The sequence below is a fragment of the Mustela erminea genome, chromosome 12, assembly GCF_009829155.1.
Source record: "Mustela erminea isolate mMusErm1 chromosome 12, mMusErm1.Pri, whole genome shotgun sequence".
NCBI lineage: Eukaryota > Metazoa > Chordata > Mammalia > Carnivora > Mustelidae > Mustela > Mustela erminea.
The window spans coordinates 4,736,079-4,760,454 of record NC_045625.1 but is presented as its reverse complement, the minus strand read 5'-3'; the positions used below and the strand labels follow the sequence as shown (position 1 = coordinate 4,760,454).

General features: G+C 49.6%; 1 protein-coding gene across 9 annotated transcripts in view; it reads left to right on the top strand.

Moving 5' to 3' along the window:
* Nucleotides 1-24,376, top strand: part of PRRC2B (proline rich coiled-coil 2B) — a 91,788-nt gene that overhangs the window by 41,730 nt on the left and 25,682 nt on the right. For 7 of the 9 annotated variants that reach the window (XM_032307907.1, XM_032307905.1, XM_032307908.1 and 4 more), the window contains exons 7-14: nt 2,043-2,284; nt 2,744-2,865; nt 3,298-3,440; nt 8,204-8,294; nt 10,975-11,161; nt 14,795-15,110; nt 17,036-17,220; nt 19,269-19,464. In XM_032307907.1, the coding sequence (XP_032163798.1) occupies nt 2,043-2,284; nt 2,744-2,865; nt 3,298-3,440; nt 8,204-8,294; nt 10,975-11,161; nt 14,795-15,110; nt 17,036-17,220; nt 19,269-19,464 (1,482 nt within the window). The remainder of the gene's footprint in view (nt 1-2,042; nt 2,285-2,743; nt 2,866-3,297; nt 3,441-8,203; nt 8,295-10,974; nt 11,162-14,794; nt 15,111-17,035; nt 17,221-19,268; nt 19,465-24,376) is intronic. The other 2 variants (XM_032307906.1, XM_032307909.1) reach the window with 2 other exon arrangements.

The following is a 24,376-nucleotide window of genomic DNA, read 5'->3' as shown; positions in this document are numbered from 1 at the left end:
CCAGGGTCATGATCTGAGCCGAAGGCAGCTGCCCAACCAACTGAGCCACCTGGGCGTCCCTCTTTTTTAAAAGATTTTGTTTATTTGACAGAGAGCACAAGTAGGTAGAGAAGTAGGCAGAGGGAGAGGGAGCAGAGCAGGGAGTCTGACATGGGGCTCCATCCCAGAACCCCAGTATCTGACCTGAGCTTAAGGCAGATGCTCAACTGACTGAGCCACCCAGGTGCCCCTGGAGCCTGTTTTCTAAGCCAGGGGTTCCTAAACCGAGCCAAATCCTATCAAGAGCCTTCGCGGAGTTTGTTAAAAAGTCTGATTGCCAGCCCTGCTCCGTCTCCAGCCAGGTTAGCGTCTGTGTTTCAGTGTGCCCTGCTGGGGATTGTTTGTACCCAGCCTAGGACTTGTCTCCACAGTCCCCTCATCTGGGGTCTGGCCAGGGAGTTGCAGGATTATAGAGCAGTACTTGTAGGTTATATATATATATATATATATATATATATATATATTTTTTTTTTTTTTTTTTTTTTTTTTTTTTTTAAAGGTCTTGAGTGGTCAGAGATTTAAGATTTTCTTCGGGAATGAGATTTTTCATCACTTCCGACCAGAGATTGTGAAATGGTTCTTTTTTGGGTGTGGGAGGGTGGAAGGCAGGGCTTGATTAGGTCTTGAAACACGAGGGACTTCTGTCTTCTTGTCTTCATTAATCCGCAAGGCATCCAGCGTCAGAACTGATGCCCTGTAGACGACGTCCTCACGAGGAGACACTTTAATGGCGCATGCTACCTTCTCAGTGGCCTGTGCTGGGTTATTTTGTCAGCTCCAAAGAATGTCACCAAATTCCTCAAGCCAAGCATTGTAGCTTTCTGGGATTAAAATAAGCTGCTTTGTAGGACTATAAAAAAAATTAGACCTAGAAGAAACTTCTGGGATCAGTTCCATCTGAAGCACATGTGGCCAGAGTGGTGACCAAAGCCCTCGCCCAAGACTGCGTTCAAGGTGGTTGAATTGCTGGGAGCCGACCCTGGTTTTGTGGCTCCTATGCTGTGTCTCTTTCTCTTAGGGGTCAAGTACTCGGGGACCTTGTGCTTGACTGAGAAGGATCAGGCTCATTTGGTTTCTTGTTGGCCTCTGATTCCCCCAGAGCTTGTTAAACTTGACAGTGGGAAACCTCATCTGGGACAGACAGATGGGTTGGCAGGTTGCGGTCTGGGACCTGCAGGAGAGACCCCTGAGCCGGAGCAGGAACAAGTGGATGTGTAGGCCTGGTGGGTAGGGCCACAGACCCTTCCACACCCCAGCTCACAGGGAGAGGGCTTTGCTTTACCTTATGAACTGTGGAATCTCTGACCAGAGCTGTCACGGTGAAACATGTCAGTCCACAGACCCTTCCACACCCCAACCTGCAGGGAGAGGGCTTTGTTTTACCTTATGAACTGTGAATCTCTGACCAGAGCTGTCATGATCAAACTGTTGAAACATGTCAGGACTGAGACCAGTTTTCAAGGTTTTATTTCTAAGTAATCTCTACACCTACCTAACACGGGGTTTGAACTCCCGGCCCCAAGATCAAGAGTCACACGCTATACCGACTGAGCCAGCCACATGTCCCAGGACTTATCCCAGTTTTAACGTAAAGCCCAGTGCTGAGCCTAGTGCTGATTCTGATGGTCTGTGTTTGTGGGGAAAATTAGCCCAAGGCTATTTTCATCAAGGCTGTCCTGATTTCTTTGTGTGTTAGATCTGTGGGTATGTGTGCTTTCTGTTAATTAACGGAAGACCATGTCTTGTTTATACTTGCCTTCTCTGTGAGTGGACCTTGTTTGGCATTTCTCTTACAACCAGACTTCCCGCAGCGAGTTCATAGTCCCTGGCCAGGTGCCTGCCCTCCACCTTTCCTGACAGATTCAACCACTTGACTCGACTCTTCACTTTTGGGTTTTTTTGTTTTTGGTGAATGAGGGGGTCTCTTGACCTTCAGAACCTCACACAATCCCTCCTCCCCCTTCCTCTGTCCCCCCCCCCTTTTGCCCCCTTTCAATTTCCAGATGTGACAAGCTGGAGGGAGGGCGGTGGGCGAAACATAATTTCTGCCACGTCTCTGAGCGCCTCCCCAACTGAGCTGGGCAGCAGGAACTCGAGTGCGGGAGACGGAGCCCCCTCCTCGGCATGCACCAGCGATTCTAAGGACCCCTGTCTCCGCCCGGCTCAGCCTGTCCGCAAAGGGGCTTCACAGTTCGTGGGAAATGTATACCACCCACCTACATACCATGACATGCTTCCTGCTTTTGTAAGTTTCAGAGTATGCATTTTTTTCCCACGAAGTTGGATTGCTCGTGTCCAGCAGAACCTCCTCTAAGTGGTTGAATGTCCACCTCGGTTCTCCTCCCGGTGTCTTTGCCCTGATGTGCCCTACCTTGGAAGTTTGCATTACTTCTGCATTTTTCTCTCCCGTTTTCAAATCTTAAGGGTCTTCGGCGTTCTTTCCCTGGTGATGTGGACATTATTTGAGCCTTGGTTCTTTAGAAAAAGGAGAGGCAGGCATGCCTATGACTCCCCAAGTCCCCTGGTGTACTTCCTGACGGCAGGAAAGAGATGGGGGAGACGGGGGTAGGATTAACTGGGCAGCTCCAAGACTCGCCCTGTCTCTTCTTCCCAGTTTCCATTTTCTAAAACAAATACGAATGCAAGTGGAATTTGGCATGTGAGCCATTACCGGAAAATCCTGTTCATTGATGTTATGTTTCAGATGTGTTCACCGCAGTCATCAGAGAACCAGGGCACAGCGGAACGAGGATCTTTTCCCCTTCCCCAGCTCCGTCTTGAGCCCCGTGTTCCTTTTAGACAGTTCCAGATGAATGACCAAGATGGGTAAGGCTTCTGTGTTACGTCCTGCGTGGAGAGCGCGCCCCTGTTAGGGGGCGTTGCGCGAGGTAACGGGCTGATGTACTGAGGCGCTCTGTCTTCTGCAGACCGCAGTGGGCCTGGAAAGCAGCCTCGAGCTGCAGGGTATGTGGGGTGGACAAGGTCGGGCTGGGCTTGTGCGTTTGGGACAGAGTTGAAGTTCTGGAACGTGTTTGTGGCTGCTGCCCTAGGCGTTAGTGCCGAGTGTGTAAAACTGAGGCAGAGCCCCTCTTTGGTGTACTATTGTTATAGGCTTCTTTTAAGAGGAGACGATTCAAATGTTAAATGCAACTATGAGCCCTTGCAGTGTGGGACTTACTTTTGGGAAAAGTATTAGGTTTTGCTTCCATCTGTATGCCTGACATGAGGCCAGATCTTTACTCTTCTCGCCCTCATCAGGAAGGAAAGCAGGCTGGGCACGACTCGCCCCATCCGCCCGCTGAGGCAGCTGGTGGGCCGGGCCCCGCGGCCCACCATCATCAACGCCGAAAACCTGAAGGGCCTGGATGACCTGGACGCCGACGCCGATGACGGTTGGGCAGGTGGGTCTCGGGGCTTTCCGGGCCAGAGCCACTCGCTGGGCAGTTGATTGGGTGTGTGTCTGTCAGCATGCGGGCGTGGGCTGTGGGGCGGGCGGCAGCCTCAGGTGCACCCCCGTGGGTGCTCGCTGGCTGTCCCTTCCTCACCGAGCCGCGTCCTCTGTTGGTCTTTGGTCTTGCTCTTAGCTTTAGGGGAGGTTTTGCTAACTTCCGAAGAAGACATTTTAGAATAGAAAAGTTAAACAAAACTATCGGGGCAGTGAGCCCCAGCTTCCCATCACCTGGCTTCAGCAAGTACCATGCCCTGTCAGCCTGCTTGTTTTCTCTTATAATTCCTTTTGTTTATTTGCTTTCAAATACATTTTAATTACATGGAAAGGTGCTCATCTTCACTGTGCAATTTTGACAGAGGGACACACGTGTGTAGCACATTTCCCATTGAGAAGACTTTCTGGAACTTTCCCCTGCCAGCCGGCCAGCCTTCCTCCCCCAACTCTGCCCAGGGCCTCCCCTTTTGTGAGGGAGGTTCCCTTATGAATAATATTTTCATTTGTCTTTGGCAAATACCCAGGAGTGGAATTGTTAGGTCAAAGGGAAGATGAGTGGTCGGGCCTGTGAGACCCACCCACACCTTTTCCCCGTGGTGCCCAGGCCAGGTGACATTTTTGGCAGCACGGTTTGAGAACTGGGTTTCTCTGCGCCCTCACAACACTTCCACGTGATTAGTCTTTTTAATTTTAGCCGTTGTAGTGGGTGTGTAGTGGTGGCTCCTTGTGCTTTCGATTTGCATCTTGCTGATGACTAATGATGATGAACAAGTTTTCATGTGTTATTTGGCTACTGGTGGTTTGTTTTTTTGAGCGGTAGGATACAAGTCACAGATACGAGTCATTTGCAACTTCATGTTTTACAAATATTTTTTCCCATTGTTTGCCTGCCTTGTTTTTTTTTTTTTTTTTAAGATTTATTTATGTACTTGAGAAAGAGAGCATGCGCACGTGTATACAAGTGGGGGAAGAGGCAGCGGGGGCGAGGGAGAATCCCAAGCAGACTCCGTGCTGAACGTGGAGCCCGACATGGGGCTCAATCCTAGGACCCACGAGGTCACAACCTGAGCCAAAAGCAAGAGTCAGGCACAACCGACTGAGCCACCCAGGCGCCCCCTTGTCTGTTCACTTTTTTTTTTTTTTGCATTGTGTTTTGATGAGCCAAAGTTTCTTTCTTTTGAAGAAGCTTAATTTATTAGTGTTTTTTATAGTTATTTCATTTGTGTCCTGTCTAAAAATCTTTGTCTCCCCTTGACAACAAATATACCCCCTTATTGTCTATAGTTTCAAATCTCGTTTTTGGGTCTGTGGTCTATGTTGAATTAAATTTTGTGCATAAGCCAAGAGTCAAGGCTTGTTCTGATCTGTAAGGCTGTCTAGTGGTTCTGTACCACTTGTTAGGACTTTCCTCTTCCTGTTGAATTTTGCTCTGGCACCTTTGCCAAAAATCCATTGACTAGATAAGTGTGGGTCTATTTCTGGACCCTGTTATTTGTTCATCCTGTAGGTTTATAGTAAGTCTTAAATTCAGGCCATGTAAGTTTTCCAGCCTTGTTCTTTTTCAAGATTGACTGTTTTTTTAAGATTATTTGACTGTAAGATCTTTTCATTCCCATATAAATTTAGAATCTGTCTATCATATTTACAAAAGGCCCACAGGCATTTTGGTTAGGACTGTGTTGAATTTATTTCTGGATAAAATGGTATCTTCCATTGATACCCAGGAATATCTTCCACCCGGGAACTTGGTGAGTCTTACTTTTCTCAGCTGTGTTTCAGTTTTCAGTATGGAGGTCTTGAACAGCTTTTGATAACTTTATTCCTAAATAGTTTATGTTTTTTGATGCTGCTGTAAATGGCATTGATTTTTTAAAATGTAATTTTATTTTGTATTTGGTGTTTTATATAAACAGTTGATTTTTGTGTATGGACCTGTACCAAGCACTTTGCTGAATTAAACTGGATCAGTTTCACCAGGTTTTGTTGATTTCTTAGAATTTTGCCTACAAATAGGGGAAGTTTTGTATCTTCTTTTTAGATGATATGCCTTTTATTTCTTTTTCTTGCCTAAATGCATTGTGGTACTTCTAGTTCAGTGCTGTATTCAGGTTCTTTGTTCTTGGCCTTGGGGAGAAAGTGTTTAGTGTTTCACCGTTAAATCTGATGTCAGCTATAGGATTTTGGGTGTTCTTTATCAGATCAAGGGATTTCCTTCTATTTCTAGTTTGCTGAGTGTTTTGTTTTCTAAATCATGAATGGGTATTGAATTTTATAAAATAACTTTTCCTATGTCTGTCGTCATAAGATTTTTGCCCTTTATTTTGGTAATCTAGAGTACTGCATTAATCGATTGGTTGATATTTATTTATTTATAAAATATTTTTTTTAAATTTATTTACTTGATAGAGCACAAGCAGGCAGAGGGAGAAGGAGAAGCAGGCTTTCTGCAAAGCAGGGAGCCCAACTAAGGGCTCTATCCCAGGACTGACCATGACCCCAGCCAAAGGCAGATGCTTAACTGACTGAGCCATCCAGGCATCCCTATTTATTTACTATTTAATTTAATTTATTTTATCTATTTAAACCAACCTTGCATTTCTAGAATAAGCTCCACCTTTTTGTATGCCTAGATTCAGTGTGCTGATATTTTATTAAGGTTCTTGGTGTCTGTGTCCGTGGCAGATATTGGTCTCTGATCTTCTTTTCTTTTAATATCTATGTTGGGTTTTGATCTTGGGTTATGGTGGGCTCATAAGAGGAGTTGGAAAACATTCCTTCTTTACTTTTTGAAAGTTTCTGTAAGTTTGGTATTATTTCTCTCATAAATACCTGGTAAAATTCACTAGTGAAATAATTTGACCCTGGAGTTTTCTTGACGGTGACATTTTTTGATAATAAATTTAATTTTTTTGTTTAGTTGCAGGGTTACTCAGATATCCTTTGTTGTTTTTGTCAGTATTTAATAAGTTGTATTTTCCAAGGGATTTGTTCATTTTTTTGAATTGAATTTATTGGTATAAAGTTGTTGATCTCATTCCTTTTCCTTTTGACGTCTGTAGGCTCTGTAGTGCTAGACCCTCTTTCATCCCCAGTAACTGGGTAATTTTCTGTTTCCTCTTTTTCTTACTCACTTCATTCAAGGAGGTGTTCTTTTTATTAATCTCCATCTCTTAAGAGGCAGTTTTGACCTTTAATTTTCTCCATTGTTGGATTGTTTTCTATTTTATTTATCTGTTCGTTTTCATTATTAGGGCTTTTTGGATTTCTAATTTAATTCCATCATAGTTCAAGAGCATGTACTGTATGGGTTCAGTTCTTTTCAACTTACTGAGACTTATTTTATGACCAGGACATAGTCTGTCTTGGTGACTGTTCAAGTGCATTTGAAAAGAATGCGTATTGTACAGTTGTTAGGCGTCTGTAAATATCAGTTTTGTTACTCTCAAGGTGGTTGATAAGTGTCCTTCAGATTTTGCCTACTTATCCTTTGTCTAATTCTCTCAGTTACTGAAAATGAGGTGTGGAGTTCTCTACTGGGACCGTGGATTTATGTTGCTCCCTTGAATTTTATCAGGTTTCTGCTTTGTTGATTTAGAAGCTGTTATTAAGCATATGCACATTTTATAATTTTTATGACTGCCGTATTGACCTTTTGTATTGTTTTCAGATGTCCTTTATCACTAGAAATGCTTTTTGTCTTGGGGGGTCCCTTTTGTCCCATGTGAGATCATTGCTGTAGTGTTGTTTTCATGGTGTGGCATTTTTCTTGAATCCTTTTCCTTTTGACCCATTTGTGTTTGTTTAAACTGAAGATCTAGACAGCATATAGTGTTCGCTTTTTCATCAAATTGGCTTTATAATTGTATTGGACTTTTTGTTTCCTTTTTTAAAAGGTATAGTTCATGTAACAAATTTCACATACCATTAAATCCATCCTTTTAAAGTCCACAATTCAGTGGGTTTTAGTACATTCACAAGCTTGTGCAGCCATTTCCACTGTCCAGTTCCAGAACATTTCCGCAGCACACGGTACCATTCATCAGCAGCCACTCCCAGCTACCCCCCACCCCCACCCCCCACACACATCCTCTGGCAACCACTAATTTACTTTCTGTCTCTGTGGTTTTGCCTATTCTGGACATTTCTTATAAATGGAAGCGCACAGTATAGTGTGTAGCCTTTTCTGTCTGGCTTCTCTCCCTGAGCCTGTTTCCAAGATTCATTTTGTTGAGCTGTGTGTTCATATTCATTTTTATGGCCAAAATACTCTTCCTCTGTATGGATCTCCTAGATTTTGTGTGCCCACTTGTCAGCTGATGGGTACTTTCTGCGCTCTGAGCCCCTCAGGCTGGGGAGTGCCCTAGGACACAGCAGCAGCTCACAGATCCCACTGACCATGGCTCTGTGTTTCCGGGTTGGACTCCCATCTAGTTTCGCCTGCTCTTTTGTTCACTCTTCTGTATCTTCTAAGACATTTGTAAAACATTTTGTCCAGATTTAAGAACTGTTGTCTGTGGAAAGGCTCTTCCGACCAGGGCTGCTTTGCTGTCACCCGAACCCAGAGCGGTCCCTCCCTTTACCTGCGGTGTTTGTTGCGGTGGCGGCGGGCCGGGTTGCCCTCCTTCTCCTCTGGGCCGGTATGAGCCCTGACTGGAGGAAGCCCCCAGCGTGGCGCTCAGCCTTGGCTTCTCGGTCTCCCCGGCCCTGCTCCTGATGTAGGCCTGCACGAGGAAGTGGACTACTCCGAGAAGCTGAAGTTCAGTGATGACGAAGAGGAGGAGGACGTTGGGAAGGACGGCAGGCCCAAGTGGTAAGGACCCCCTGTCGCTGCTCCTAGTGCCGCTCCCGGGGCTGGACCAGCGCGAGTGTGCGTGTGTCACTGCTTATCGGTGCAGCCGTGGGCTGGTCATCCTGCCGAGTCCATTTCCTGGTCACGGGAAGCCTCATATGGGCTGATACCGTTTCTCTTCTGTGGATGGGACAGCCGTGTGGGCCTGGAGCCGGGGTGTGCATCCCGGCACGGTTGGCTGGCTGAGCGCTGGGGGTGTTAACCACTGTGCCGGTGTTTTCCCGAGTGAGTGTGTACACCACTTGCTCCGCAGATGACCTATGGATCTGGGGTCCAGAAAGGTCTCTCTGCCAGGCAAGTTTGGGAAACCAACGGGCTTCACCTAACTTCTTTACTCCATTGTTGCCCAGAGCCTCCGACTGGCGTGCTAGAGCGTGTCAGGGATCTTTGGGGAGGTGGGAAGAGCACCAAGTGGGGCACGCCACCTTTCCTGAACTTAGTGACCATTTCATTCCTTTTCTCTTTTTTGAATCATTTCATTGGACTCATTTTACCTGTAATGCCCTTTGGAAAATACTTCATTGTAGTTTGGTCCCTCTAGTTTTTGTCATAATTCCAATAGATTGATTGGCAACTACTTTTATTTTTAAAGTAAATTCCACCCCCAATGTGGGACTCAAACTCATGACCCTGGGATCAAGAGTCTCCTGCTCTACCAACTAAGCCAGCCAGACTCTTTGGCTAGTACCTTTTTTTTTTTTTTGAAAGAGTTTGTTTATTTGAGAGAGGAGGAGAGAGAGCACAAGCAGGAGAGGGGCCGAGGGAGAAGGAGAAGCAGACTCTTGGCTGAGCAGGGAGCCTGACTCAGGGCTCGATCCCAGGACACTGGGATCATGACCTGAGCTGAAGGCGGATGCTTAACAGACCCTTGTATCCTGGCTAGTACTTTTTAAATAGTACCTATGGCTGCTTTAATTTGCTTTTTAATTTAATTTAATTTAATTTTTGATACCAGCAATTATGAGTGTTTTCCTTTGTGTGGGATTGCCTATTTCCTTTGTACATATATTTATTAGACTTACTGTATCTCCTTTAAAATGTGATTAGTTTTTTATATTGTTTCGCTGTTAATGCTTTGATGTTTTTCTTTTTGTCAGTTTTATTGTCAATAACTGAATGTTTACATAGTTGAGTCTGCAAGTCTTTTTCTTTGTTATTCCATGTTACTTACTTAAAAGTCCTTCTAGAGGGAGTGGGTAAGGATCTTCTGCCACTTTTTCTCTGATACACAAAAAATTAACTCATTGAGGCTTCTTTAACTTATTTTAATGCTGCTTGATTTTAACTGAAGCTTTGAATGCACTTGGGAAATCTCTATGGGTCAGTTCTTGGAACACCAAACCCAGAAGGAATTTTGAGCAAGAACTTAAATTAAAGGCAAAACCATACAATTTTACAGACTTACGGAGCCATCGGACACTGCTCCTCGTCTCTTTCAGCTGACGTGAATGGAATATTCAACTGAAAGAGTTAAGCGTGGGTTTGGACCCAGCTTCACTGCTGGCTGTGACCAAGGACATCTCAAACTGAGAGTCCCCAAACCATCCCCTCCCTGAATCTGCACTCTTTTCGGTGTTTCCTGAGTTGGTTGTGAGTCTCCTCCTCCACGCTCCCCGGTCTTCCTTAACTCTTCCTTGTTTCCCCATCCGTGATGGGCTCCTGACACTTCCCTGGACTCCATCCCTCCTGTTCATAGTCTCTGCGACCCTGGGAGCACATCCTTTCTTCTCCCACCCTTTCAGAGGTTAGCCAGCTCAGCTCCTTCCTCCGTACTGTGCCTTGTCGTCTTTCCTGGTGCGTCAGGAGCCTTGTGTGGTCTCAGCGCCTCTCAAAGTGACGTCAGGAGTCCTAGCAGTTGCTGGCCCGCTGTGATCTAAGGCAGCTTCCTGGCCTCATCCTCCCGCTGCCCTCCCATGCCCGTGCGCACAGACACGCGAGGACACACACATACTAGCCACACCTGACCTGACCCGCTGCTTTTCGCTGAACTCCTTGACGTATGCCGGGCGCTGCTTTCGCACGAAAGCAGTGCTTGGTAAATGCCCGCATTTTTTATCCTGGTGCCTTTGTTTCCCCTGCAGCATGTAAACGTGGGCACTGTACAGATCTCCACTCCCCCCGGCCTCCGTTCGGAACCCCTCTTCTGCTCCGTGCCGTGTCTGCTCTGCTTCCTCCTCTTGCTCTGTCATGGCATCGTCCAGGGAATTCTCGTTTGCTGTTCTGAGGAAAATTGATTGAGCTCCTCCTTTATGCAAAGCATAGGGAAGGAGCCATAGTCTAAGGGGAAGGACCTTCCTCTGGGATCTCAGGTTCAAATCTGTTCGCTCTTCCTGGGAAGACAGCTCCCCAGCGTCTCCAGACTCTGTTACCCATTCTTTAAAATGGGGGAGAAAGGACTTAATTTCCTGTAAACCGAGTAATGGATGTGGACGTTTTTTGGTGTCAGAGTGACTTGGTAAATGTTGGTGCTGGGTTTTGGTGTTGCGGGCGTGTCCTCTCACCCACGCGGGCTAGGTCTGTTCCAGGGAACGACACTGGTGTGTGGACAGCTGGCCTGGGGATTCTTGAGGCCCTCTGACGGGTAAGACCAAACGCACTTGGGCTGACTGGGAAAACTCACACTCACTGCGGTCTGTCCCAGGAGCAGTTGGGACCCCAGACGGCAGCGGCAGTTGTCCATGAGCTCCGCGGACAGTGCTGATGCCAAGCGTCCCCAGGAGGAAGGAAAAGACTGGGGCGAAGCAGTGACCCGTGTCGTCCGGAAAGTGCCAGAACCTCAGCCAACTTCTAGGAAACTTCACAGCTGGGCATCCGGCCCTGACTACCAGGTACCGTGGTCACTGGAGGGGTTCTGTGCCTGTGGCTAGCTCGGGAGACACGTGTGCTCGCGCGCACCGGCTCTTCTTAGACTCCTCTCACCGAGCTCCAGGACCGCAGCACAACGGGTGTCTGCTTGTCTGCCCTCTACGATTGCACTTGACGGAGTTCGTGGTTTCTGAGAAGTCCTAGGTGGACATTTCTCTCTCTTGATTTTTCATTTACAAAGTTTAGTTTTAAAAATTTGAAACAGTCACAAACTTACCAAAAAGTTGGAAGTACAACACAAAGAATATTTTTCTCTGAACCATTTTTAGAGTAAGTTGCCACCCTGGTCAGGCCCTGTGCCCTCAAAACGCTTTGGTATTTATTTTCTGCCTCGTAGGTAACCACGGTTAAAACCAGGAAATCAGCATTGGTGCCTCACCAGCATCCGATTCTCAGCCCCATCCAGCTTGTTCTGTTTGCTCTGTCAGTGTCCTTGCTGCAGAAGAGTCCCCTTCCGGGTCACGGGCTGCCTCCAGTCTGGAGGAGCCCTCCGCCTCTCTCACGCTCATGGCTCTGACCCTTACTGAGATTGCAAGTCATTTATTTTGTGGAATTCACCTCCAGTTTTCAAGATTTCCATTTTTGGCTAGAACGTCTCAGAGATGACACTGACTCTTCTCCTTGTATCGCCCCATGTGACTGATCCCACTCTGTCCACACTCTGACGGCCACCACTCTGATTGCTCTCTTTTTTTCTTTTAAAGATTTGATTTATTTATTTGACAGAGATCACAAGCAGGCAGAGAGGCAGCAGAGAGAGAGGAAGGGAAGCAGGCTCCCTGCTGAGCAGAGAGCCCAATGCGGGGCTCGATCCCAGGACCCTGGGATCATGACCCGAGCCGAAAGCAGAGCTTTAACCCACTGAGCCACCCAGGCGCCCCTTAACTAAGGTTTTAATGCTCACCAAATTTCACACCATGGAGTTTCTCTCATCCACATTTGTAACTGATAAGAAATTTGTGGGGAGATACTTTGAAAATATAACTATTCTGTTTCTCATTAAACTTCCGGTTTCCTTATTCATATCAGTGGGTTATAGTTTGTTCTTCTCCTTGTTCTGAAGCTCCGGCTATCTTTGATTTGGCTGTCAGGAGCCTCTTCAGGCTGGTGTCTGTCCTTATGTGTCCCATCCATTATTAAGCAGTTTCTTTGCTTTCTGATAGGAGAAGCTTTTTTCTTTTCTCTTTTTCTTTTTCTTTCAATCTTCTTTTTCCCCCAGGTAAGCTCTACACCCAACATGGGTCTTGAACTCACAACCCTGAGATTAAGAGTTGCATGGTTGGTCTACCAGGCAGACACCCCAGGATAGCTTTTCTAAGGTCATTTTGTGCTTACCTTGTCTTGCTCTGGAATCAGCCCTTAAGATACTTAGAAACCAATATATGGTATCAGGAATGCTGACTCCTCCTGGGCCTGCTTGGCGTACAGGGTGGGGACGGGTGTGTGTGTATACGCAGATGCGTGTGTACACACAGACGCATGTTCGTGTTTTCATTATTCGTGTATCTGTGTAGAGAGCCGTGACTTCACAGTGTTAGCTCTGGTTCCACACAACCCAGCTTGGTTCTTTCCCACCGTGTACCTGTAACTCCTCTTTCCAGCAGTGAGATATCCGTTCCCGTCGTCCCCAGTGTTCTCACCGCCTTGATCAGTCCCCGTGTGAGCGGTCTCCCGTTTCCGCCCCCCCCCCCCTCCCCTGCACCGAGGCCCTCCTTGTCCTCTCAGCTGTCAGGGCCCCATCCCCCGCCCCACATGGATGCCCTGAATCTTCCTGCTGCGCCACCTCTCCTCGGGAATGGCCTCCTCACCCAGCTTGGTCGGGCTCTAACTCCCACACCAGCCGCACCTCCACATGGATACCATCGTCCTCCTGCCTGGGCTCTGACCGCCTGCTCTGAGCCACCAGGACTGCCTGGCGCCACATGCCTGCCTTGCTGGGCCATGCTTCAGGACTCAGGGACTGATTGTCCAGGAGGCACAGAGTTAGGTCTGAGAAAGGCATTAATTGAGATACATTTGGGAAAATAATGCCAACAATAATGAAATTGCCATTTTTAAGGCACTTCAGCACTTAAGGGACTCTGGTTCCACATCATATAAAATGAAAATGCTTTTATCTTTAGTCTTTTGTGTCAAGTACCTGTTGTGTGCCAGGCACTGTGCCTAGGGTTAGGGAACCACAAAAGTGAAACAGAATTGACACAGAGCTGTTCTTAGAAGTTACTGTGCAGTTAATCCAAATTTCATTCCTATCTGGGGGTTACTCAGTATTCCAAGAAGGTTTCACTTTGATCTGCTCATAAACAACAACGTGAGTTAACTGAGTCAACAAAGAAAAAAAAATCTCTATAATTTCATGCATTCAGGCTTCTGAAAAGTTCAGACGCTTTGCAGAGCATGAGGTCTGTGAAACGGCAGCTACTGTTAGGGCGCTCCGGGTATCTTGTGGAGTTCGACACGTGCCCTTTCATTTCTGGGAGCCCTGGGGTATGAGGTAAATGCCGATGTAGGCCCTGGGGTGCCCCTGTGCACAGCGTTCAGAGCACGGGGGCAGGCCTGATCCTGGGCAACATGAAAGGACAGTGCTCTCTCGCCCCCCAGTCCCATCTTCTGAAAGTGCTTCTCTGCTTCCAGGTTCCAAGCTCCTAATCCTCTCTGGTTGTCGTTATTGTCTCTTGATCACGAGTAGTTAACTTTCAGGAGGAAAGTCCTTGACTGCAGTGAATGTGTTGCATGGCGCTTTTGTGGAGGGCCCACGAGCACGTGAGGAAAGGCACAGACCTTGTTTGTTGATTTTGGAGGACTAGGGACCCTTGTATGCATCTGCTACGAGCACCTGGCACAGGAGGCTGTTTTGGAGGGTCATTCCCCACTGGAATCCCGGTGACCGGTGCTGAATTACACCTCCCCGACGTGTGTGCTGCGACGCTCTCTGCCTGCGGCTCCGCTCCCTTTCCACTCTCCACGTGCGGAGCCCCTCCAGGGCTGGGAGGGCGTCCCACTGGTTGCCCAGTGGCTGGAAGCCAGTGAGAGACTCAGAAGCAGATGAAATGGCCCCAAAGAGATGTTTTTATATGAAGAGTCACTTTGAAACCGTATGTGTGACGGTGAATTTTTAATTTCTTGTGCCTCTTTACACCGGAGGTTTCTATATTTTCATGGGAGAAAGAGGAGAGCCGTTTTGCAACTGAGATGATGAATGTGGGGGTGTCTGCTCCTTTCCACTAGCCGGGGGGGGCCCTGACGTTCTCGTGTGCGCATTAGCTGTGGTGAGAGCATCCAGTGCTGTTCCCCGTGTCAGTCACGGTGCAGAGCACTTTGCATGGCCTTCATTGCACGTGCACTGTCCCTTGGGCCTTCTTTGTCCCCGGCTTACACAGGGGGAGCTAGGGTAGAGGACACTGGCACTTGCCCAGACCTCACTGCAGATTAGTAAAGGGCCAAGCAGGATTGAAACCCAGGTTCAGTCGGCACATGACTACTGCTGCCTCTTAAAGGTGCTCAGGGGTCTTGGGAAGGAGAGCTGATCGCATGGGGGGGTGGCCCGTCTCCTGGGCTCGGGCCCGTTGTTTCATCCAACTTCATTCTCTGGGCAGAAGTCCTCGCTGGGCAGCATGTTCCGACAACAGTCTCTTGAGGACAAAGAGGACAAGCCAGCCCCACGGCAGAAGTTTGTGCAGTCAGAGATGTCCGAGGCTGTGGAGCGAGCCCGAAAGCGCCGGGAGGAAGAGGAGCGCCGAGCCCGGGAAGAGAGGCTGGCTGCCTGTGCCGCCAAGCTTAAGCAGCTGGATCAGAAGTGCAAGCAGGCTCAGAAGGCGGGCGAGGCCCAGAAGCAGGCAGAGAAGGAGGTGCCCCGATCTCCAGGCACTGAGAAGCCGCCCCCACAGGAGAATGGCCCTGCTGTGCGCAAAGGTAGGCACTGGGCCTGGTCCTGTGAACCGGCCACCCTGGGCTGTTGGCCATGCTCTGTTTGCTTCTTCGCAGCTTCCCGGTGCAGCTGGCTGTGCCCGCGAGGGGATGTGGGAAGCACGGTCGTTGAGTTCTGGCCTGAGTTCACATCCTGTTGTAGCCACACTTCGCCTCCCTGGTGCTTGTTTCCTTGTCTGTAAGACGGGATGGAGTAGTGTGTTCCTGCCCGCAGGCCGGGGCACGGGAGAGCGCGTACAGAGAGCGCTGGGCGCAGCTTCCAGATACGGAAAGCGTGCGTGTTACCCACTTTGTCCTCGTCGTCTTCGTCGCTGTTCTCGTTCCTGCCTCGCCCAGCCAAAGATGCAGGCTCTAGCACAGGGTCCTTAGCCAAAGATGCAGGCTCTAGCACAGGGTCCTTAGCCAAAGATGCAGGCTCTAGCACAGGGTCCTTAGCCAAAGATGCAGGCTCTAGCACAGGGTCCTTAGCCAAAGATGCAGGCTCTAGCACAGGGTCCTTAGCCAAAGATGCAGGCTCTAGCACAGGGTCCTTAGCCAAAGATGCAGGCTCTAGCACAGGGTCCTTAGCCAAAGATGCAGGCTCTAGCACAGGGTTCTTTTAGCTCATTTAAGAAAATCACAAAGAACGTACCTTTGTGGCATTGAGAGAAGTCCGCCTGTTCTGCTCATTCGATTGCGTTCTTCCTGGCGTTAATTGTGCAGGGAGTGGATCACGTGGCTCCGTAAGGGTCGTTGAACTGCGCTGAGTGGCGGAGAGGGGCTTCTGCAGCAGTTTGAAAGAGTACGGCCAGCTTTGTTCTTTGTGATTTCTTTCTTTCTTTCTTTCTTTTTTTTTTAAAGATTTTATTTGTGGGAAAGGGGGAGAGAGAGAATGAGCGGGGAGAGAGGGAGACAGAGAAGCAGGCTTCCCGCTGAGCAGGGAGCTCGATGTGGGGCTCGATCCTGGGATTCTGGAATCATGACCTGAGGTGAATGCAGACACTTAACTGACGGAGCCACCCAGGCACCCTTCTTTGTGATATCCTTAAATGAACTAAAAGCCACTCTTTTTAGGAGAGAAGAGCCTGATGCTGGGTTCAGTCCCTGAAGGCTGCTCATGTGGGTCCTGTGGCCGGCGAGCTCTGAGAAACTGACAACTGTTCTGTCCGTTTACTTGCCCGGAAGTCTGGGTGTAGCCTGTGCCCAGTCCCAGTACTCACTGAGCTGGAGAGTCTGGGAAGCCGGTGCTTTGGTGTGAGCGCCGCTCCGTTGAGACAGGTCCTCGGGCGGACCTGGGTGCTGCGTGTGCCCCTGCCCTGTGCTTCTGTGGCCTTCCTCTGGGACATACCGCCAGGTCTCTGGGGTTTGCGTGGGGTTTGATTGTCCCCTGCAATAGAATTAAGAATGCAGGCATTAATTATACTTTAATAAAGCTGAGGGACCCCCCCCCACCCCAGTGCAAAGCTAGAAAGCTGGAATGGGGGCAAGAAAGAGGAAACTGTTCTCTTGCCTTCACCGAGGAGGAGATGGGCAGGGAGAGGCGCCATGACTTTGGGGTTGACGCCCGCTCCTTGGATGATGGCTGTGGGCTGTCCCGAGCTGGTGGCTGCTGTCCGCTTCGCTGGAGTCTTTTTCAGTAAAACCTCTCTTCCCTGGAACCCAACCCCAGCCTCACCGCACACTGTGTGACCCTGGCAGGTCACCTGACCTCTCGGCCCTTCACTTTCTCGCCTCCAGAGGGATGGCGTCGCGGGGCGTCTGTGAGCTCACACGTGCAGGGCAGGTGTTAGCACGTGCCGGGGCTCAGGGTTGGGGATCGGCCAGCCGTGGAAAGTCTGTGCCAGCAAGAACGAGAGTTTGCCATAAATGTTTGGCCAGCCCAGCTTTTTGTGAGCTCACTGCAGACATTTTTCTCATTATTTGTCCTCTAGGCTCTCCTGAGTTCTCTGCCCAGGGAGCCCCCAGCACGTTTTCAGAAGAAGCCCCCACGGCTCCTCCAGCCGTGGCCCAGAGCGGCGGCAGTGAGGAGGGGGCCAGGGAGGCCGGGTCCCCCGCGCAGGAGTTCAGCAAGTACCAGAAGTCACTTCCTCCCAGATTCCAGCGCCAGCAGCAGCAGGTAAACAGGTCTGACAGCTCAGCGGATGTCCCCTCCCCCTTAGGGGAAAACAGCTGGCAGGAATCTGCCCTCGAATACCCCCATCATTGGCAGGGGGACAGGGGTTGCGCCTGAAAACTTAGAGCCTTAGGAGAGTGGCCCTGGCCAGTTTTCATTTTTCCAAGTGATTTCTCCTATGAAGGAATAGAACTGCCGCGGGTAGCGGCCGGCCGTGTTGTCCGATGTTGGCAAGGAAGCGGTGGTGGTGTTCGCGCTCACCCAAGCAGTGCGCTGTGGCTTCTCCTTAGACCAGTGGTGTCCACCCTAGCACCCTCCCAGGGAGAGAGGAGGCCCAGGAGGGCTTGCAAAGCTGTTGGAGAGGTGTGCTAGCTTTGGGCTGAGGATGTAGGTTTGTAGGTGTTGAGTTGAATGGATTCTGATCCTGATTGTGCAGCTTCTCTAGTCGGGCGTGGCCTTGGGGCCCAGAGGAATGAACTCCTGCCTCCGCTTGGCAGCCGGGCCCTCAGGGCACCTGCGGACTGGCTTATCCGTGCCATCAGTATCCCCTGTATTAGTCCCTACACCTCAAAAGGGACCTTGTCTGCCCTGGGGAGGATGACGTGGGTCATTATTGTCATCACACCAACTCTGGTGGCCCCGCTGGAGCACGCACTCACACTCTGTCTTCAAGGAGGGCGCGTGGAGGAACAGGTTCTGCTGACGAGCGGCGTGCTTAGTGGGAGACAGGTGGCATGTGGACATGACGTCGCCCGGCACTCAGATGTGGTGTCCGTCGTGGCTAGACATCACTGGGTGTGGATCAGAACATGTGTGCCTTGGGGAGACACATCAGGGTCTTCAGCCTTTTCTAGAATCTCTTTTAGTTGCTTTTAAAGCCTTCACCTCAGCTCCTCCTTTCCGCGGGCCCTCGTGAGGTATTTTGGAAGCCCCTCAGCTCCTGAGCTGCAAACAGCAAGTCACATCCCTGGTGCTGTGGCGGTGCAACAGTGTGAGCCAGCGCCGTGCGGTGACTCGCAGGCTCGGCGGGGAGTTAACCGACCAGCAGGATCTCCGAGGTAGCTCCAGCCAGACACAGCCGTGAGAGTAACGCTGTGGGGCGCGGGCAGGGGCAGGGACCGCTGAGTCCTTCCTCCAGAATAGAAAGGAGTCCGAACGCACCAGGGCAGCTTAAGGAGCCGGCCAGACAGACCGTCTGGTCAGGTTCCCCAAGGGCCTGGGGGCCGGACAGGGGAGCTCTGCCTGGAGGCTGGCAGCCCGGAGCCCTGTTGGTGGGTGCTGGTTGGGGGTCGCAGAGCTGTCTGGCGCGCCTGGCCTGGGCCTTCCTGTTTGTAGAAGGGAAGGGCGCAGCCGGTCAGCTCTTCTCCTTGTCCGCCTCTGCTCCTGACTCCTGCTGGAAGGCTGGTTTTGGGTGTGCTTGTGAGGGCGGCCCCGGGGTCAGTGATGCAAGGGGCGCAGGGCTGGAACTGAACCCTCACAGGGTATCGGACCTTGACTAGAATGTTCTGCTGATACTCATCTGTTTGTGCAGCGACTTTTCTGTGTGCCGTGACTGGTGGTCGGAGGCAAGGGTGCCACGGCTGTGAGGGGAGACGGGTGATGTGAAGCCCTCACCTGCCGTCAGGGCATCAAGGGCGGTCCCAGGGCCGCAGGGCAGAGGCCGGCTGCCGGGGCCTGCCATGGACTGCGGTGGGGCTGCCCAGAGCAAGGGCAAACCTCTCAGTGCCAACCTGAAGGAAGAACAGGGCTGAGCCAGGATGGTGGAGACAGGAGCCTTCTAGGTGGAGGGCCCCATGTGCCACCAGGGCCCCACGAGGCAGGCAGTCGTGGCGCTGAAGCTTGAGGAAGGTGGGGCGTCCCATGGGGCATGGTGGGATTCGGGCTGCTCCGCCGAGAGCCGTGCGGAGCCGTCAGAGACTCCTCGAGCCTGGGCTTGGTGTGACTCGGTGGGGGGAGGGGGTGTGTGAGTGTATGTGTGTCATATGTGCGTACACACGCAGGTGCAGGCTCTGCCCTGGCACATGTCTGACCTGGTCTTTCTTCCCGGTCAGGAGCAGCTGTACAAGATGCAGCACTGGCAGCCGGTGTACCCGCCGCCATCGCACCCACAGCGCACCTTCTACCCCCACCATCCCCAGATGCTGGGCTTCGATCCCCGGTGGATGATGATGCCTTCCTACATGGACCCACGAATCCCGCCCACTCGCGCCCCCGTGGATTTCTACCCGTCTGCCCTCCACCCCTCGGGTAAGCAGCTCCAGGGGGCCACGGGGGGAGAGGCTGGGATGGTGTGGGGGGAGGGGCGTTCTTCAGGAGGTAGACCCCCCCGGACTCCAGTCTGGCCTCTCCTGCAGCTCATGGATCCGACTGAGCTGTGGCTTTCTGTTGTTGGCATACGGTCACGGTACCAGTCACATGGAATCACTGGGGAGTGTCCTTCCGGTCACGTGTTATACATCATTTGTATTAGTTCTGGTATTCTTGCTGTGTCGTTTAGTCCTGCTCTTTTTTTCTTTTTTAATTGAAGTTTATCTCTTTCCATTTGTCATGTTCTTTGTGCCTTCTTCCTTCCTGTTTGTCCTTGATTTGTCCTTCCCAAGGTTTGCATAATGCCATTTTTAAAAAGCAGCTTTTAGATTTCTTAATTCCTTTATTTTATTTGGCTTGTATTAACATTAATTTCTTTCTGTCTTTTCCTCATTAACTCCTTTGAAATTTTTCTGTTCTTTTTAACTATTTATGTTGAATACTGAGGTCATTAATTTCTGATCTTTTGCTATAAGTATTATAAATTCCCACGAATGGAAGTTTTTTTTTTTTTAATACAGTTTTTTTTTTTTTTTTAAAGAGATGTTATTTATTTATTTGACAGAGATCACAAGTAGGCAGAGAGACAGACAGAGAGAGGGGAGGAAGCAGGCTTCCCGCTGAGCAGAGAGCCCAATGCAGGGCTCGATCCCAGGACCCTGAGATCATGACCTGAGCCGAAGGCAGAGGCTTTAACTCACTGAGCCACCCAGGCGCCCCAGCCAGGAACGGAAGTTTTAAGATAACAGCATTTTTATTGTTGTACAGTTTCAAATGTTAGTCTGATTTTGGTTCATCACCCTTTTTTCGTTGATGATTTTTAATGGTACGTTGTAAATTTTCTATTGAGTTTTAAGATTATCCTTGTGGTATTAATTTCTTTTTTTAAGATTTTATCTATTTATTTGGCAGAGAGGTAGGCAGAGAGAGAGGGGGAAGCAGGCTTCCTGCTACACAGAGAGCCCAATGCGGGGCTTGATCTGAGGACCCCGAGATCAGGGCCTGAGCCGAAGGCAGAGGCTTTAACCCATGGAGCCACCCAGGCACCTCTTGTGGTGTTTATTCTAATGTGGTTGCTTTGTGTTTAGGAAATATTATTTGGACGATAGAGAAGAGGGGTCAGGAAACCTCCCTATAAATGCCACACAGCCAGTATTTTAGGCTTTAAGCACTACTCCATTTTACTGTTTTAAAACAAAAATGACCAGAGATGATAGTAATTGAACGAGCCTGGTCACTTTCCAGTAGAGCTTTATTTTTAACAACAGGTGGCAGGTCAGATTCACTCTAGGGCTTTTGTGCACCAACCAGTTCCTGTCTAGATTGCTTGGCATTTGTTGAGATTTTCTTTGTAGGCTCTTACATGATTTTTTTTTTTTTTTTTTTAAACATTCTAGCTTTGCTTGAAAACCATGTTATCCTCCAATTGGACTGGTGCGTTACCTGGAACTTGCTGACTGTGCTGTGTGCACGTACCTGTCCCATCTCGAGCTCTTAGCCCCGCTTGCCCTCTGACCGTGGATCGGTCAGATCCCTGAGCCTGTTGGGTTTTACTTCCGTTGTCCTGGAAGCCGACGGGCGTGGAGCGACGTGTCTCGTTCTGTTCTTCTGTCGTCACGTGGCACCTGCTGTCCCTGGTTGCTCCTCCCTCGGATGTCCGCTCTGTCGGATGTCAGTGTCATCATTCCGGTTTTCTTTTCATGAGTGCTTACTCGGTATCTTTTTTCCGTCTTTTTACTGTCAGCCTCTCTGAGCCCTTTTATCGGGGCAGTTTGTACATACAAGATGTGTGTGGTTTCACACTCGGAAAAATCTGACTTAAGCGCCAAAGTGCCTCACTTTAGATCTTGGGGATTATTATATTCGGATTTCCTACTTTCTGTGCTTTCTGTGAATCTCGCCTTTCTGTGCTTTTCTTTTTCTTCATATTTTGGAACAAATTTCCCTATTGTTTTGGTGGTTGTACTCTGCGTTCTGTTTCTACTCTGTTAGTGGTCACACGACGCTCTCAGGCACGCCTCTGACTTGCAGCAGCCGGTCAGCGTCCTTACTGCTGACCTGAGCTCTCGTGACCTCGTCAGTCTGTCTTCCTCTTGTTCCCTAGGATTTTAGTTCCGTGTGTTTCTGGCCACCACGTTAGTCATTACTGTTTGTTGCTTCATGGAATCTGTCCTGGCCGCATTTGCCTGTCCACACACTGGTTTCTTCACTGCCTTCTCTGTCGCATTTTCCTTCCATCGGGGTGTGGCGTTTCTCCACAAAGTATGTTCTCTTGAGTTCTTCGGGAGATTTTTCTGGCAGTAGGTTTTCTTTGCCTGAAAAAGTCTTTATGACACCCTTTCTCTCGCTGGGTGTAAAATTCTAGGTTGGCAGTTGGTTCTTTCAGGACCCAGAAGATAGTATTTCCTTTTCTTCTGGCTCCCGATGCTGCTGAGGGTGACTCATGTCTGCGTAACCTGCTATGTTTGCTCTCTGGCCATGGCTTTTTTTTTTTCCCCCTCCAGTTTTATAGTTTTGGGGTTTTTTTTTTTGATTTTGTGTATGTATTTATTTGAGCACGCAAGCAAGGGGAGTGGGAGAGAAGCAGGCCCCCACCAAGAAGGGAGCCCACCATGGGGCTCAATCCCAAGACCCTGTGATCACGAGCTGAGCTGAAGGCAGACGCTCAGCTTACAGAGCCCCCCAGGCGTCTCCCAGTTTCATACTGTTATTTGATATTTAGCAGTTAGTTTTCATGCACGTTAACTGTGGGTTTCTGAAAGTGGCGACAGGTCCATAGTAAGTACCATGGACAGCTCGTCTGGTGATTCTTCGTCCTCCTCACGTTTTCTGGATGTGGTTCGGGGCATTCCTTATTGCTCTGGCCCAGACAGCGTTGTCGAGCCTGGCGTAGCGTACACATGTGGAGTTCCCATCTCCTTCGTGGCAGATTTCTGGGACTGTTTGAGTGCCGGGGGCCACGCCTCTTGAAACTCACCTAATGGATGTGATTGTGACTGTTGATGGTATTTTCTCTGGTCACTACATTGCTGGTAACAGAACACCCCTTCTTTGTGGGAGCCTTTCTGCTGGGCCTCAGCTCACCCTGGTTGCTTTTAAGATCTCCTCTTTCTCTTTATTACTGGAATTTTTTTTCTCAAATTTGTGTTTTTTTTAAAGATTTACTTGTTTATCTCAGAGTGTGCGTGTGTGAGCGGGGTAAGGGCAGAGGAGCAGAGAGAGATAGAGAGAGCGTCCCCAAGCAGACTCCCTAAGCAGATTCCCTGCTGAACATGGAGCCCAGCATGGGGCTGGATCCCAGGACCTTGAGCTCACGAGCTGAACTGAAGTCAGATCAAGTCTATTGTGCGTGTGCATCATAAATTTTTTTAAGTTTTTAATTACTTTGTTACGCTTTTCCTAATTCTTAAAACGTAATTTCTGGTGTTTATTCTGTTATTGAAGTTCTCAGGAAGGCACATAACTCTGACCTGCTGCGGGCTCGTGGCGGGCTGCTTCCCATATATGCTGGTGATTCCGGGTTGTGAGTTCATCTTCAGCAGAGCTTTATTTATTGTGGAAATCTAGTATGTCTCAAGTGGAGAGTCTGTCCCTCCAGGCTGGTTTTCCGCCAGCCTAGAACCACCTATTCCCCTAACTTGGGAAATTTTCTATGCCACTCTGGGCGTATAACCCTGAATCCTCCTCCCCAAAGCTGTATGAAAGCCGGCATAGCCCCATAGTCCTAGGAGCAAACTGAGTTTTTCCCACTGGCCCAGACTGAGACATAAACCTCCTGTTTTCCTGTACTAAAGAGCATACTTTTTTTTTTTTTTTTTTTAAGATTTTATTTATTTATTTGACAGATAGAGATCACAAGTAGGCAGAGAGAGAGAGAGAGAGAGAAAGAGGGAAGCAGGCTTCCCACGGAGCAGAGAGCCCGATGCGGGGCTCGATCCCAGGACCCTGAGATCATGACCCGAGCCGAAGGCAGCAGCCCAAACCACTGAGCCACCCAGGCGCCCCAGGAGCATACGTTTTAAAATCTACCTTTTGCATTGAGGGCCTCACCCTTTGAGGGTCTTTGTCTTGAGCAGCATCCCAGTTACGGCACTCTGCAAAACCTCATTGCCCCTAGCTGCTGGGACTGATGGGTGTTTCCCTGCTCCCGTCCAGGAAGCACCAGCTTGTGGCTTTGGCCTGGGGCTGTGGTTTCAGCCCCTTGGGGTTTCTCGTGTTCTTGGGAACCTCTGTGGGGGGCAGGGTGGGGAGAGGTTTGACACACTCTGCATGGGATCTTTGTGGCAGAGGGTGTCTGTGCTAGCGGGGTTTTTCGGGTCGTAAGAGCCACCACATTGCCAAAACCAAGCAAAACCAAGCTGACGTACAGTGTCGACCGCTTCAGTGTGCCTCGCAGTCAGCCCTTAATGAGCGGTCTGTAACTGCCGATTTCCAGAGAGGGTCTCTGCTCCTTGCCCCGCACTAACTTTATATCAGAGTCCTGCATCAGGGCCTTCCACAGCTACCGGAAAGCTTGAAACCCTCTGGCTTAATGTCGAACCGTTTTCCAGCCAGATCATCTCAGTAAAAGGTGGGCATAACGCGGAGTGTGGCTGCAGATAAGCTTCGTGAAGAGAATATTTGAGAAATCAGATCTTTTTCTCTCCACAGGCTTAGGCCTGGTGAGACCTTTAATTTCTGCACGGCCACCCCCACCCCCCCCCACCCCCACCCCCCCCCGGCCCCAACTCGATCCACATGGACAGAGAGGCCTTGGGGCACACCTTCCCCAGCCGGCATCTGTCTGGGCGCGCGATGGTCTCTGTCTCTCTCTCTCTCTCTCTTTTTAAAAATATTTTATTTATTTATTTGT